This window comes from Solanum stenotomum, chromosome 7, assembly GCF_019186545.1.
Source record: "Solanum stenotomum isolate F172 chromosome 7, ASM1918654v1, whole genome shotgun sequence".
Taxonomy (NCBI): Eukaryota; Viridiplantae; Streptophyta; class Magnoliopsida; order Solanales; family Solanaceae; genus Solanum; species Solanum stenotomum.
In genome coordinates this window covers 32,166,997-32,182,146 of record NC_064288.1, presented here as the reverse complement: position 1 = coordinate 32,182,146, position 15,150 = coordinate 32,166,997, and the positions used below count along the sequence as shown (strand labels likewise).

The 15,150-nt window shown below is 37.4% G+C and overlaps 1 protein-coding gene across 1 annotated transcript; it reads left to right on the top strand.

The window, feature by feature from the left end:
• The first annotated feature begins 364 nt into the window (after positions 1 to 364).
• LOC125870213 (ethylene-overproduction protein 1-like) lies at positions 365 to 10,049 on the top strand. The gene is made up of 4 exons (XM_049550589.1): positions 365 to 2,450; positions 2,959 to 3,250; positions 3,325 to 3,634; positions 9,479 to 10,049. The coding sequence occupies exons 1-4, from the start codon at positions 475 to 477 to the stop codon at positions 9,697 to 9,699; spliced, it is 2,799 nt and encodes a 932-aa protein (XP_049406546.1). The 5' UTR covers positions 365 to 474; the 3' UTR covers positions 9,700 to 10,049.
• Positions 10,050 to 15,150: the final 5,101 nt, after the last annotated feature.

Below are 15,150 nucleotides of genomic sequence, written 5' to 3'. Positions count from 1 at the left end.
CGTAAGTTAATATTTTCTTTTGGTTCAAAAGAGTAACTTATGTCTTTGTTGTATGTTATCTAACTACTAACCAAACATTTTTCTCTTTGAAATCAATTATATGTTTGGATAAATATATATTGACATCTTATTGTGCGGACAAGTTCCACTAGTTATGTAATATAATATGACATAAATTTTTATATAATGATAATGTAATTTTTAGAGTTTAAACTTTTGTGTGTTTGAATATAATGTATATAGTGTAAAAAATAGGAGTAAATGTCTGAGACATAAAGTAATGCGACAAGGTGGCATTGGAATATAAGACAGCCTCCACAAAACTCATCTTTTCATGTTCACAAGTCAGACGAAATGAGGCGACCCTCACAGTTGAAGCTGCAAAGTGTTGATATTATATGAAGGGCAAAGGTGAAGAATAATGATAGCGAAGGGCAAAAGGTGAAGAATCAAGATTCATTCAGTCATTCATTCATGTCTAGGGAAGGAAAGGAGGAATCTGGAAATATTTGGAAATCAAGATTTGCGAGTCTCATCCTTCAACTCTCTCACACTATGCGTGGTTTCAAACTCAAAGATCGTTGTAAGACTACTCAAGTCCATGCTTACAACACTAACCCTTTTCCTATTTCCCCAACTTCTTCCAAGCTCCAATACCCTACAATCAACTCCATTTTGTCTGAATCTCCTTTTCTTCCCTATGGCCTTCCAAAAACACATTCTTTCGAGCCCCCACTTGACCTTTCTCTCAAATCGCTTGATTTCGTTCAATCTTTAGCTGACCTTTACCGAAAACTTCAGATGACACAAGATTTTAATAAATCTTTGCTTTATTTAGAGCAATATGCTCTCTTGTACACCCTTGGTGATCCAAAGTTGCTACGTAGGTGTCTTCAATCCGCTCGTCAACATGCTGTTGATGTCCATTCCAAGGTCGTTTTGTCTGCTTGGTTGAGGTTTGAGAGGAGAGAGGATGAATTGGTAGGATCATCAGCTTTCGATTGTATTGGAAGAGTTCTTGAATGCCCCAAAACTGCTTTGCTACATGGCTATGATCCCAAATCAGTTTTTGATCATTGCCAATCTCATCCCCCACCTAATCAGATCTCAGATGCCAATAATTTCCTCACCTCAGAAAACGATGGGGGGATAATTCACTTTTGCATACATAATCAGGAAGTCAACTGTATTCGAGGTAGAATTGCAGCTCTCTCTGCTCCATTAAAATCAATGTTGTATGGTGATTTCATTGAGTCTGATAAGGAAAAAATTGATTTTACACACATTGGCATATCTGTCGATGGAATGAGAGCTGTAGATTCCTTTAGTAGGACTAGAAGATTTGATTCCTACCCACCCAACATACTTCTGGAGCTTCTTTCATTTGCAAACAGATTCTGTTGTGAGGAACTCAAGTCTGCTTCTGATTCTTACTTGGCGTCTTCGGTTTCTGATATTGATGAGGCATTGATTCTAATTGATTATGCTCTGGATGAGAGAGCACCTCTGCTTGTGGCGTCTTGCTTGCAGCTAATGCTAAGAGAGCTTCCAGGTTATTTGTATAATCCAAAAGTTCTCAACACATTTTGTAGCTCTGAGGCTAGGGAGAGACTTGCCACAGTTGGGCAAACTTCTTTCCTCTTATATTATTTCCTTAGCCAGGTAGCAATAGAAGATAACATGATGTCCAAAGTTACACTTATGTTGTTGGAGAGATTGAAGGAGTGTGCGACTGAAAGATGGCAAAAGGCACTAGCTATGCATCAACTTGGATGTGTGTTGCTTCAAAGGAAGGATTACAAAGAAGCTCAACGTTATTTTGAGATGGCAATTGAGGCTGGCCATGTTTATTCAGTAGTAGGTGTTGCACGGGCTAAATTCAAGCAAGGGCAGCGGTTTTTGGCTTTTGAGCTAATTAATGGTATTATTTCAGAGTACACACCTATGGGGTGGATGTACCAAGAGAGGTCTTTGTACAGCTTAGGCAAACAAAAGATTTTGGATGTTAATGATGCCACCAGATTGGATCCCGCCCTTTCTTTTCCATACAAATACAGAGCCATTGTGATGGTAGAAGAGAACCAGATTGAGGCTGCTATTGCGGAGATAAATCGAATTGTTGGTTTTAAGGTCTCTCCAGACTGCCTTGAACTGCGGGCTTGGTGTTTTATTGCACTTGAGGATTATCAATCTGCTATAAGAGATATCCGAGCATTGTTGACTCTAGAGCCAAACTATGTGATGTTTCGTGGGAAAATGAGGGCTGACCACCTGGTTGAGCTTCTCAGTCTGCACGTCCAGCCGTGGAGCCCTGCAGATTGCTGGATGCAACTCTACGATCAATGGTCATCTGTTGATGATATTGGTTCACTGGCTGTTATACACCAGATGCTAATAAATGATCCTGGGAGGAGCATTCTGCGATTCAGACAATCTCTGCTCCTATTACGGTAGTTTATTGAGACATTATCTTTTGAATTTTGCTGCAAGTTAAAGCTGTATGCACAATTCCTACCTTCTTTAGATCCTGACATCCGTTTCCTTCATTTTTGGGGAATGCAAGCAAAAACGAAAAAAGGGAAAGACTGATCATTGTGATGAGAGATAAACTTTTTGTGGCGATCTATTGATCATAATCTTGTTGTCTCATGTGGTATGTTATGTTTAAACAGCATGACTATTGATTGTAGCACATCAAGCCTGGGTTTTAAGTTATGAGATCGTGTAGTAAAAGTTGAAATTGATAACTTACGAAGCAACTTTATCCTAACTATATTTATTTGGATTGAATCGACAAATGTGAATGACATAAATAGATTTGGGAAAAAACTGGCAATATAGGTCATTCATAGACAGAAAAGCCTTATCATGGGTAACACTCCATGCTGTTGATTTTCATAATCATTTGATAGAAGCACATCCTATAACTTATGTTTACCTAACACACTTTACATGCAGGTTAAATTGTCAAAAAGCTGCAATGCGCAGTTTGCGCCTGGCCCGGAATCATTCCACCTCCACATATGAAAGGCTTGTGTACGAAGGATGGATTTTATATGACACTGGACATCGTGAAGAAGCACTTGCCAAGGCTGAGGAATCCATTTCTCTCCAAAGGTCATTCGAAGCCTTTTTCCTTAAAGCGTATGCTCTAGCTGATGCAACTCTGGATTCTGAATCTTCATCTTATGTCATCCAACTGTTGGAGGAAGCACTTAAATGTCCTTCAGATGGTCTTCGCAAGGGACAAGTGGGTCATTTCTCCAAACTAGTTCTCTTGGTGTTTCTGTAAATGAATTTATTCATGTTATGTTTTCTTGGCAGGCATTAAATAATCTAGGGAGTATTTACGTGGATTGCAATAAGCTGGACCTTGCTGCAGACTGCTATGTCAGGGCCCTCGAGATAAAGCATACAAGAGCTCATCAAGGGTTAGCTCGTGTATATCATCTAAAAAGTGATCAGAAGTCTGCTTATGAGGAAATGACTAAGCTGATAGACAAGGCTCGGAACAAGGCGTCAGCTTATGAAAAACGGTCAGAGTATTGTGATCGTGACATGGCAAATGGTGATCTCAGCATGGCCTCACTATTGGATCCTTTAAGGACTTACCCTTATAGATACAGGGCTGCAGGTACATTATCACTTTCAATAGCTTTGCCACCCTTGCTTGTTACAAACTTCTTTGTTCAGGAAGAGATTGCTAAAATTCTGACTAACAACCTGACTGTAGGATGACGAATAAAACTTGTTATATGAATTTGAACTGAAGTTCATCTGTGATTATATTTGAGGGGAATATTTTCTTAGTTTCTATTACTAATTGTGTTAAAAGTCCTGGTGTAACCTAGAGAAGTTTCACAAATAGTAAGCAATATTTGTTGCTTGTGGGACTGGGCTTGAACGGATGAATCTTCTTATTGAAAATGCAACTCAGTTTTTTGAAGGATTATTAGTGTTGTTAAAGGATGAATACATGTCCGTAGGGATGGCAATGGGGCTGGGCGGGTTTTGGGCTATGTGGTCCGGAGCGGGTTTAAGGATATGTGAGGGCGGGGGCGGGGGCAGGGACAGGGGGCGAGGGCTGGGGCTGGGGCGGGGCAGGTTAAAATATATCTTTAAAAAATTAATGGGGGCGGGTTGCGGGTTTATGTGGGGTCAAACAAAACAAAGTTTTAAAAAATAGTATTTCTAAAACCTTGCGAAATACTAACTACAATGTTAGGAAAGAAATTGTATTCTGCTATTTCAAATTAATAAAAAGTTAATTTAACTACTCATTTCTGTAAGGAGAAATGAATAGCACTGTGTTCTGCTATTTGAAATAGATAAGTAATATTCTATTCTGCTTCTGCTATACACATAAAAATAGGAAATAAATTCAATAACTAAAAACTATCCCTAATCCTATTTTGGAGGAGAAGCAAATTATGCTGGATGGGGGAAGATTTATGTCCCCACCCCCACCCCGTCCTATTGCCATCCCTACATGTCCGAACTGCCAAGAAAAAAGTTCAACCAAAAATTGAAATAGAATCACTTGAAAGAGCCTTTATATAGGAGAATACCGTCTCTTTTCTTCTTCTAGGATTGCGATTACTATGACTCTTATAATTTAAATATGGTCTTCTAACACATTTGCCATGGTCAGTGATCTTCTTTTTTTCCATGTCTCAGCTTCACCTTATAGCATAATTTAACAGTAAATCTCCTATCCTTGCTGCCAATCTAAAGTATAGTCTTTCACATCTTCCTCTAATACCACAATTTCCAGTTTCTGCATCAAAAAGTTCAAATCTTCCCTTTCTAAATCATTTGAATTCCTTCTAAACTACAGTTTGTGTGGGGTCCAATAATTAAATAGTTTGAAATAAAATAAAGTAAAAATAGAAGGACAAAGATAAGGAATAAAAATGAATTGAGCAATTTGCATTGCAAATTGCAATGTAGCAATTTGTATGCGTCAGAATTAATTCATTCTGATTGGTAAAAACAACAGCTCCTCTTCCTATTAAAATTAATAGGATTGTTGGTCTTTCAGTTGAAGTACACCCAAAAATAAATAAATAAGAGAGCTATAAAGAGGAGATAGAGTAATCCACAAGTTCTTTTTAGTGAGTTGTGTTTTTTTTCCGTTTAAGGTGTAGTAATCTCTTTACACTGCCAAGTTGTAAAAGTGTTGTTATAATTATACTTTGTTTAGATATATATTTTACCCCGTTAAAAGATTTGTTGTAGTTGTTACTTTCTTGTTTTTGCTATTTAGCGTGGACATAATTCTTGGGTGGCATTATTATTTTCAACAATGTGGTATCAGAGCCATGAAAAATAATTGTCCATTGTCTTTTCAGTACCCGTCTCACAAAAGAAAATTATGAAAAATTATGTCTACGAATGAAAGTCATTCTTGCTCCTAAGATGCTTAGGAAATTGTAGACAATGGGTACACAAAACCCGCTAATGAGGAAAGTCTGTCTCAAAATAAAAAAGATGTACACTTCAGAATTGAAGGATTTTAGGCCCATTAGTCTGATTGGCAGTGTCTATAAATCATATCCAAGATCCTAATAGAAAGGCTTAAGAAAGTGATGTCTAAGTTGGTGGATAAACATCAAATAACTTTCATTAAGGGTAGGCAGATCATAGATGCCATTCTTATTGCCAATGAATGTGTGGATGTGAGGAACTCAAATAAAGTGCCTTGGGATATCACTCACACCAATCTAGTTCTTATTTTCAAGAAGGAAAAGGTTAGTAACTTCACTAACCTTAGGCCAATTAGTCTAAGTACTGTTGCCAACAAGATCATCTCCGGAATGCTACATGAGAGGATGATGGTAGTGCTACCTTGGTTGATCTCGTCGCAACGGTCTTGCCTAGTGCAGGTTACCTCTCCTGTGTGGTTTGTGAGCTATTGCATAGGAGCTATTTCCACTGAAATGTTATCTAGCTGCTTCAACAAACCTTTTAACTTATTTTAAAAAATGGCAATCAATAGTCTCTCTTTCACTGCCCCACATATTTTCATTGACGGAAAGTCGGAAACTATCACATTTGGTCGGTGAGAATGAAATCATCTTTTGAAACCTATGTGTTTTGGAATGTCGTGATGGAAGAAAATTTCTTGCAACTACTCCTTGCAAATCCTATAATTTTCTAGATTAAAACACTTTCAAAAGAGCTTTCAAACAAGACAAGATTATTGAAAGTTTTTTTTATATGCAAAACCAAAAGTAGAAAAAGAAAGAAGAAGAGAAAAATCAATATAAAAGATTGAGCAAGTTCAAAATAATTAAAAGAATTAAACACCAAATTAGGGTTGAACATCTTTTTTTAAATTGCGGTAACTAAAGCAAAAGAGGAATGTTTAATTTGCTTTTAGCTACCGCAGTAATTTTTTTAGCATTTTAAGTTACCAAGATTTAGGATGAATTTGAATTTGAAATTTTTGTTATGTTGTTTTAGTTGTTGAAATTTTTTAGCCTTTTTTGAATTTTTGTAATGTAGATTTTCTGCAGACTGTTTTCAAATTGGCTATTTAAAGCCCTATTATTCTTAATAAAAATATTGAGAGATATTTCAGTCAATACTTTTTGCTGCCACATCTTCTAAAAAACCAACAATTATACTTAGTAGGAGGGTTGGGTTTCCAATCCTTAGTAGATGTATCTAAGGCCCTTTTTTGCTAAACTATGGTTGAATTGTAGAACATCCACCTTCTCACTATGGAGCACTTACATATGGAACAAATACTGCTAGAAACTACATCCCAACCATTGCTAAAGGAACATGTGCCTCTCATGTGTAGAGAAAGATGATCCTTGTCAGGGATGAGGTTGAGCATAATATTTGGTGGCAAGTGAAATCAGGTACACCCAGTTTCTGGTTTGATAACTGGACCAAAGAAGGGGCGCTATACATTCTGGAAGAGGAGAATGCTGGGTAGGAAGAAATTGAGGTAAAGAGTCTAATCTCTAATGTGGAGTTGAATAGGCAGAAGCTACTAGATAACATCTCAGTGGAAATGACAGACCACATCATGGATAGCATTAGTCAACCCTGTCAACTCAAGGCCTGGTGGATAGAGAACACAAAAGGGTCTTTCACAATAAAATATGCCTGTGATTTGTTGAGGCATAAATAACAAGCGAGGATGGATTAAGATTTCATATGGGCAAAGGGCTTGCCATTCAAAATTGATTTCTTCCGAGGGTATGGAGGAGAAAAATAACTTTTGATGACAACCTAAAGAGGATGAACATTTGTATTGCCTCTAGATGTCGGTGTTGTGATGCTCATGAGCAGGAAACAATAATCCACCTATATCCAAAATCTTCTGTAGTCACTAGGCTCTGGAAGTGGTTTGCTTCTAGTGCATGTATATTTACAGAAGGGTGCAGAGTTGCACCTGCAACAACTCATAGTTAAGTGGTGGAAATTGCCTGCTGCTCCCAAATTGCAGGCAATTTTCAAAGCCTGTCCCAACAATCATCATGTGGAAGTTATGGAAGAGAAGAAACACAATCAGACATGGAGGAAATTCTACATACAGTAGAATGATACAGCAATGCAACAAGTTCAAGATACCATCCATAAACTAATCAGAGTCAACTACCCTTTGGTTTGCAGGGGTACCAATGGAATGTACAAGGATACTGAACTACCCAAGCAGTTACAAACCTAAGTTGCACTACATGCTGATTTGTTGGAAGATACCAGAAGGGTATAAAGTTAAGTGCAACACTGATGAGGGTAGCAAAGGCAATCCAGGTCAAGCTCCTATGGTTTCTCTCTAAGGAACAATATGGGTGATCTGATATATGCTCAAGCTGAGGACATTGGTGTTGCAACGAATACTGAAGCAGTGATTATGGCTAGCTTAGAGGCCATAAAGTATTGCTCTACACATGGTGTAGAATGTTCTCCTTGAAACTGACTCTCTGAGTTTAAAGAACATACTACAGGACGCATGGAGAGTAACTTGGGGAATTGCAGAATAGGTGGAGGAAGTAAAAGAAATCATGGCCACTCTCAGTGCACGAATCAGACACGTTTAGAGAAGGAAACCAATTGGCAGATTTCCTAGCTAACACAACCATCAATCAACAAGGAATACAACATTACCACACTTTTCAAGATCTACCAACCATAGGTAGGAAGATCTTGAACACAGACAAAGCACAATTACCATTAATCAGGATAAGCACTCGCAAAATAAACAGCTATAACACATACAAACAAGAAAGAAAGGAATGAAAAGAGTGAATAGAGAATTCAATCAGCACATTTACAGAGTATTCGATAACTATTCAGGAATTCCGGCTGCAGTTATTCTAGCAAGTATATTCTACTGTAGCTATAAAAAAGCAACTTCACCAAAATCAAAGGACTGCAGCATCAAATTAGTTCTTGTAGTCAGAGTGCAACAGAAAACCCTACTGGGGGAGTGCAAGCATGGCTTCCACCACTCCCAGCTGATAAGGCACAGAAGGAAAACCGGGTTAGTAGCTGAAAAATAAGGCAAACATAAAAAGAAAGAGCGGAAGGACACCTACATAATGATCTGCAGACCCCAGATAACACCCTTTTATTGATCCATTCAGAAATGGACTCACCCCAACCTCCTATAGAAGACACAATAATGGAATGGGTTCAAACAACTAAAAAACGAAGTAAACAAGGAGACGGAAACTTATTTTGGAACAGTGAAGGCTCGGACGCAAAGCTTAATACCGGAGTCACCATCAGGTCCCAGCTGGAAGATCACCCAGAGAAGAAAATGCAGGCTTCCAGTAGCATTTTCTGAAACTCACTCAATGCCATTAGACGATTGTAGGTCCAACTCCTGAGATCGACAATCACATTTCTAGAATATTTAGGGCCAGGTCTATGCTTTGGACCTTGCCTTTCTTTTACTGCTTTTCTACTTTCAGAGTTGTTTTGAGACTCTTGGCCAGTCTGGTTGTTATTCTTTTCATTTTTATTAATAAAATCGGTCACTGACCACTATGCAATTAAAAAAAGAAATTGCATGTTCTGAAAATAGGACAATCTCCTACATAACGCTAGCCAAAATTCTCTTCAGTACTTTTTTACTGGGTCAATTTAGTAAGTTGGCATTTTTTCCTTGTAAATGATGATCAATTTTGTGTAAGATTGTGAGCTTTTGGTTCAGTCTAATAAAACAGTGATGTAGATTCTTCTTCAGTACAGTAAATTTGTTCTTGCATGGAGATTTATTGGCTGGTTAACACAATGTGATGTTTGTGTATATGTTTGATACTATTTGGATGAAATTGTTGTTCTACATTTCCGAAGTTCTTACTAACTGAGATGAAACTAGGAGGATATATCAAAGTTCCTCCGTACTGGTCCCCAGGAATGATTAGGTATCAGCTGCAAGTTTAGCAATTCTTATTGCCTTGTCAGCCGTGAGTTTTGCCTTGTTCATACTGAATTTGAATGTTGGATGCAACAGTGCTCATGGATGACCAGAGGGAGACTGAGGCTGTGGAGGAGCTCACAAGAGCCATTTCTTTCAAACCTGACTTGCAAATGCTTAATCTTCGAGCAGCATTCCATGAGTCAATGACTGATTTCTCTCGTGCTCTCCAAGATAGTGAAGCAGCCCTCTGCTTGGATCCCAATCATAAGGACACCTTAGATCTCTATAGCCGCACACGTCTGAAAAACACTTGAAGTACATTGTGCTATTTAAGAAAAAACAGCAACTGCTTCAGTAGATATATGGCATAACATTGATAAACTGGGAAATCATTGAGGAATGCAGAAAACTTGGATTGGTGTACATATGATTGATGGACTGGCAAAAAGGTCGGTTGTTGAAGAAGCAAAGCAGATCATTTCAGAGTTAGCATAATCAGCAGGCATAGTCACGCTCATACTTCTTTGAATTCTCAGTTTTTTATCATAACATTATACAACCTTGAAAGAGGTTAAAAAATGTTATTTATGAAAGTTCAAGAGGAACTTTTCTTTCTCTGGTTCTGCTAAGTAATAAAGTTGCTGGAATGTGTACATATTGTCTTGACTCTCTTGCTATTGTGAAATATTACAATTTGAGATTCCTTGTAATTAAGATCACAATAGACAAACATCCCTTGAAAATATTGGCTTTGACGAGGTAATGAACATAATCTTCTCCACAACTTTGATTCTCTAGCTGTAATCAAGGAAGAAAGACAACCAAGAATAGGTAGGGGTGAGTACATCTACAGCAGCAACAAGGAAGTTAGAATATTATATATGTCGATAATTAAAAGAGATTTGAACAACTTAAAAGAATGAAATTCCATATTAATGTTAGTACGTAGACTATTTTAATACTGAATTGAAGTATTAAAGCACAAAGAACTCATTAAAATTTCAGCATTTCATTAACATGAACATCTCAATTTATACAAGAAAAAGATAACTAGCAGCCGCTTACGAAGTGGATAGAAGTTGGATAAGAAAATGTCCCACTAATCAGCCATAAAAGGCCACTAACTTCGCAGCTAACTTTGACTAAGTCTTTCTAGAAAATTGGAAAGCAGTAAGCCATCTACTTCATCAAAGGAAGTGGTTTGGACTTAACCCATACACCACATAAAAAATATGTATACAGGGTTCTCATCAATCACAAATGAGATTTATTCAGTTGAAGAAATCATACCCATTTGCAAGGTAGTAAAAAACTACTCAGTCTTTTTTTTTTTTTAACAAGAATCATGGAAAAGTATAGTGGAAGTCATAGAAGAAGCTAGATATATGGATACTATCACTATGGATCAATTGATTGGGAACCTCATGACTTATTAACTTAAAAATACTTAGAAGTGTGAAACTACTAGTCTTAGAAAAAGGAAGAACTGATCCTCAAGTCTACTAGAATTGATTATTAAAATATTACTCTACTGGCAAAGAGATTGAAACGCATTATTAGAGAAAGGTCAAAGATTTAAAATGATAAGTTTTCAAAAACTTTTCTAAAAATACAAATCAAGAGCATATATGTCACCAATGTGGAAGTGCTGCTCACTTCATAAAAGAGTATCCTCAACGGGAGTTGGAATAAGTGGCAGCTAAAGTCATATGTTTTATCATTGGGAGACCGAAGAACTTACTAGCTCTACTATATCATATTCTAAGTATGATTACTCAGAGTAACACCCCAATTATTTTTAAACCAAGAATCAAATAATTCTTCGTATGTATATAGACGCATACTAGATTTTTAATTGTGCGTATGTGTTAATATCAATTTTCAAGTGTGGTAAGTGTATTGATGTGAAATAATGTCATAAAGGAACCTCTAGCACTAAGTCTATTTTAAAGATTCTCTGCCAATTAAGTTTTTGTATAAGATAGTGCAAGGTTAATTTCGAACGAGCATATATGCTAAGAATATGAGCTACTATCTGTCCCATTATCCTCCAAATTAAAGGTCTTTGAGTCTTCTTTCATATGTCGTAATAAAAAGTTATGATCGTTTTATCAAAGATTCTCCAGTCTGAAAATTTCTGTCCCAGGCACTACGAGTCAAACTACAACTCATACTTTGAAAGTATGACATGTACTGGGACCTGTGGAAAACTTCAGAGAATCCAAAAAATTGACCCAGGAAACCACGAGTCAGTCCACGACTCGTGGTACTATTGATTTATAGTTTGGTCTCAACGATCATACTCAATATTTAATCTACATTGCATCTAATCGCCTTTTCCTGACATCATGTTTTATTTTCTCAAGGGCAATAAATCTAATCTATCTCACCCTTTATATGGATAAACCTATCCTGTAAAGAAAGAGTAATAAATTTAGAGCAACTGTTCAACATATATATATATATTCGTCATCAAATGAAAGATGAATGTCTACATAGCAACGAACTTCATTGCAATAATTTTGAACAAGTTTAAATTGTTGCTTCTTATGAATTTAAATAAGCATAGTTTCTTTATCTTTTGCTAACTATTAACCAACAAATTTTATTAGGACTCTTACCTTCTACTAATATTGTCACCACCCAAGGTACACCCTAGGAGTAACATGGCATATAGGACCCCAAGAGGCCCCACACAAGACACTTAGCATGCATAAGCAAGATAATAGAAAATCAAGAGATTTAAAACAACATTTCATAGCATAAAGAGTTTTGTAAAAACAAAGCGAAAGTCTACATAGTCTCAAAAGCCATCTAGTACATAAGAGGTGATCGGGACGTAACCCGTACATCACATACAAAGCTGAAAATGTAAAGAAATAATGAAATAAAAGTTTGGTCCTCGGAACATGAGGACTCATCAATCTTCCCTACTAATAAGTGATCCCTAGCCACAGAGGTGCCAATCTGGAATGTCGGACCCTAAATTTGGGAGGATGTAGGAAAGAGTGCGCTAGTAAAAAATGTAACAAGTATGATAGGAATGCATAAAGTATGAAAATCATGCTAAAAGGGATATTAGTGACATGCAATGACCAAGCTAAAACATGAGATAAAAAAGTTAGAAAACATAATTCATAAAAACATGGTCAATGCAAGCTAACAACTTTAAAACATTCGTGAGATACTTCTTGAAGTAACCTTGATTTATTAGTGTGGGAGATTTACCTTTAACCGACATTTACAACCATGTGAGCTATTAACATAGAATCCGACGTCCACCCCACACCGAAAAGAGGTGTTCTCATTTGCTAAGGTAAGAACCATGAACTTCTAGCTTACATGGATCTACTAGCTAATGCCTGTCTAGACAACCTATGGTGGCACATAGTTTATAGGACATGAGTAATCACCACTTATCCACTCGGTGCTAAGAATAACTCCCACATAATATTCATCTTATCTTTAAGAGCCATGGGTAATCGCCTCGTCTTTTTCATTAGAGGTCATAGGTAATCTCCCCTTACCTCATCATTAGAATAGCTCCTTAACTTTGATTCATTTTAGGTGAGAATACCTTTCACCCTTAGAATCCTTTATATGAGAAAACCTTTTATATTCATGTATTGAGTAATTATGTGAGAAATCCTTTTACAACAATTAACAACAACAATCAACATTTATGCTTTACTCTCAAAGCAACTTACATAATATTTCATCAAATTCATAAGAACATGCATATTTTCATATATCACCTTTCATAGTGCAAAACCCACCATCAATCATGAAATCATAGAAAACATGGGTTAAGCATGGGTTCATGGGGATTCATAGTAAAAACATGGAAGTATATCAATTCATGCATAATAGTTCATAAAACAATCAAATAAATAAATATTGAAAGGAACCCATGACATAAAAGAAAACCCTAACTGCTCGTCAAGGCCACCAAGGGCCGTGAGAGTGGTCATGGTCTTCACTTAGCCTCTAGGGGGCCAAGTCATGAAGACCTAGCCATTGCCTCAAGGCCCACGAGAGGGACCACGGCTCGTGGAGCCCCTTGTGAAGGTGCCTTGGGCTTGTGGGCTAAAGACACTTGTTGCCTAGCCACTGCCTCAAGTCCACGAAGGGGACCATGGCTCGTGAAGACCCACGTGGTCCCTGGCAGCTCACTTTAAGTGAGGGATGTTTTGGGGAATTCCGCTTTAAGTCCTATCAAAGTGAAGTCGTTTGGGGTGACTATCTATGTCATGACCCAAGGGTACCCCACAGACGTAACATGGCACAAATACCCCTAAAGGCACCATCTAAGTCACTTAGCATATCATAACATAAAACATTAGAATAATAAGAGTAAAAACGCATTTAAGACCAAAGCTATCATAAAAGCAAAGCGGAAGTCTAGACTTGTCTCAATTAGCCATCCATTACAATTGAAGAATCAAATAGGGTCACAACTCTTACAACATAAATCTGAAAGTCTAGTACAATAAAAAAAAGGAACTACAAGATATCACTTGTCCTCGGATCCACGAGGACTCACCACAAGCAAGGAGAATAGTCGAATCCAAACTTTAATCAAAGGAAGATCACCTCAAACACCAGACCCTACACTTTTTGGAAAAATGTAGAAAAATATGGGTTAGTACAAAAATGCACCAAGTATGATAGTCATGCATAAATCCTTGAAAACATGCTAAAAAGGACATTTTAGTTGAAAAGCATGCACAATGCCTATTTAAAGATTCATCATGAACATTAGTGTAAAAGCATAAGTCATAAGCATATTCAACATATAGATCATCATATCATAATGGAAACATACCATAAATACACTCAAAGCATCCCTTTTCAATGCATGGATAAGATCTCATAAACCTACCCACACTATGGAAAGCTTCTTGAGTAACTATAGTTCATACCTCATATTCTTGATCATATTACCATAGTGGGAGATTAGGCTTAACCGACATAGACCATGTAAGCTTACCATGGAATCCGATGTCTACCCACCGAAAATGGGTTGTCCTTCTTGCATAAGGTAGAACCATACTGTTAGCTTAGGTTGATCCACTAGCTAAAGACTTATGAGGGCACATAGTTTATGGATAAGGGGATTGCTACTAGAAAACCCGACCTCTACTAACGTGAGGGCTTCCATCCCAAGAGATTGTTCCTAAAAACCCGTCCTCTACTAACGTGAGGGCTTCCATCTCATATCACTATCCACTCGGTGCTAAGCATAATTCCCATTGAGTTCATGTTAGTCTTGACTTAATTTCATAATTACGAAAGAATGTCTTGACACTCAATCCATATAACTCATACTAAAGCTCATAGATTCATTAGGTGAGACTAGTTTTTCAACCTTAGAATCACTACATGTGACCAACCTTTCACATCATATCATATTCATACATAAGTGTGTACATGAGGATAATCATCCAATCACCTTGGTACCGAAGTACCACATCTCCCCCTTGGGATAAAGCCTCAATGGTAGGATCAAGGTCTTGTTTAGACTTCACATCTACCACAAAGGACTATTCGGAGCCATTATGAACCATGACATTGCCCTTGGTGGAATCCACTAGTTGGACACCTTGCCTAGCACATCACAAACCAACTCTTTCTTTTCATCCTCTATATGAGCCACACTACCTATGTAAGTGCATTCGCTACAACATTAGCTTTGCCGGGGTGGTAAAGGACAGTCATGTCCTAATCCTTCAAAAGTTCTAACCACCTTCTTTGTCGGAGATTCA

Coding starts and splice junctions, on each gene's coding strand:
- LOC125870213 (XM_049550589.1), top strand. CDS start 475: ATGTCTAGGGAAGGAAAGGAGGAATCTGGAAATATTTGGAAATCAAGA. Junction 3,251..3,324: donor ATGGTCTTCGCAAGGGACAA/GTGGGTCATTTC, acceptor TTTTCTTGGCAG/GCATTAAATAATCTAGGGAG. Junction 3,635..9,478: donor TTATAGATACAGGGCTGCAG/GTACATTATCAC, acceptor TGGATGCAACAG/TGCTCATGGATGACCAGAGG.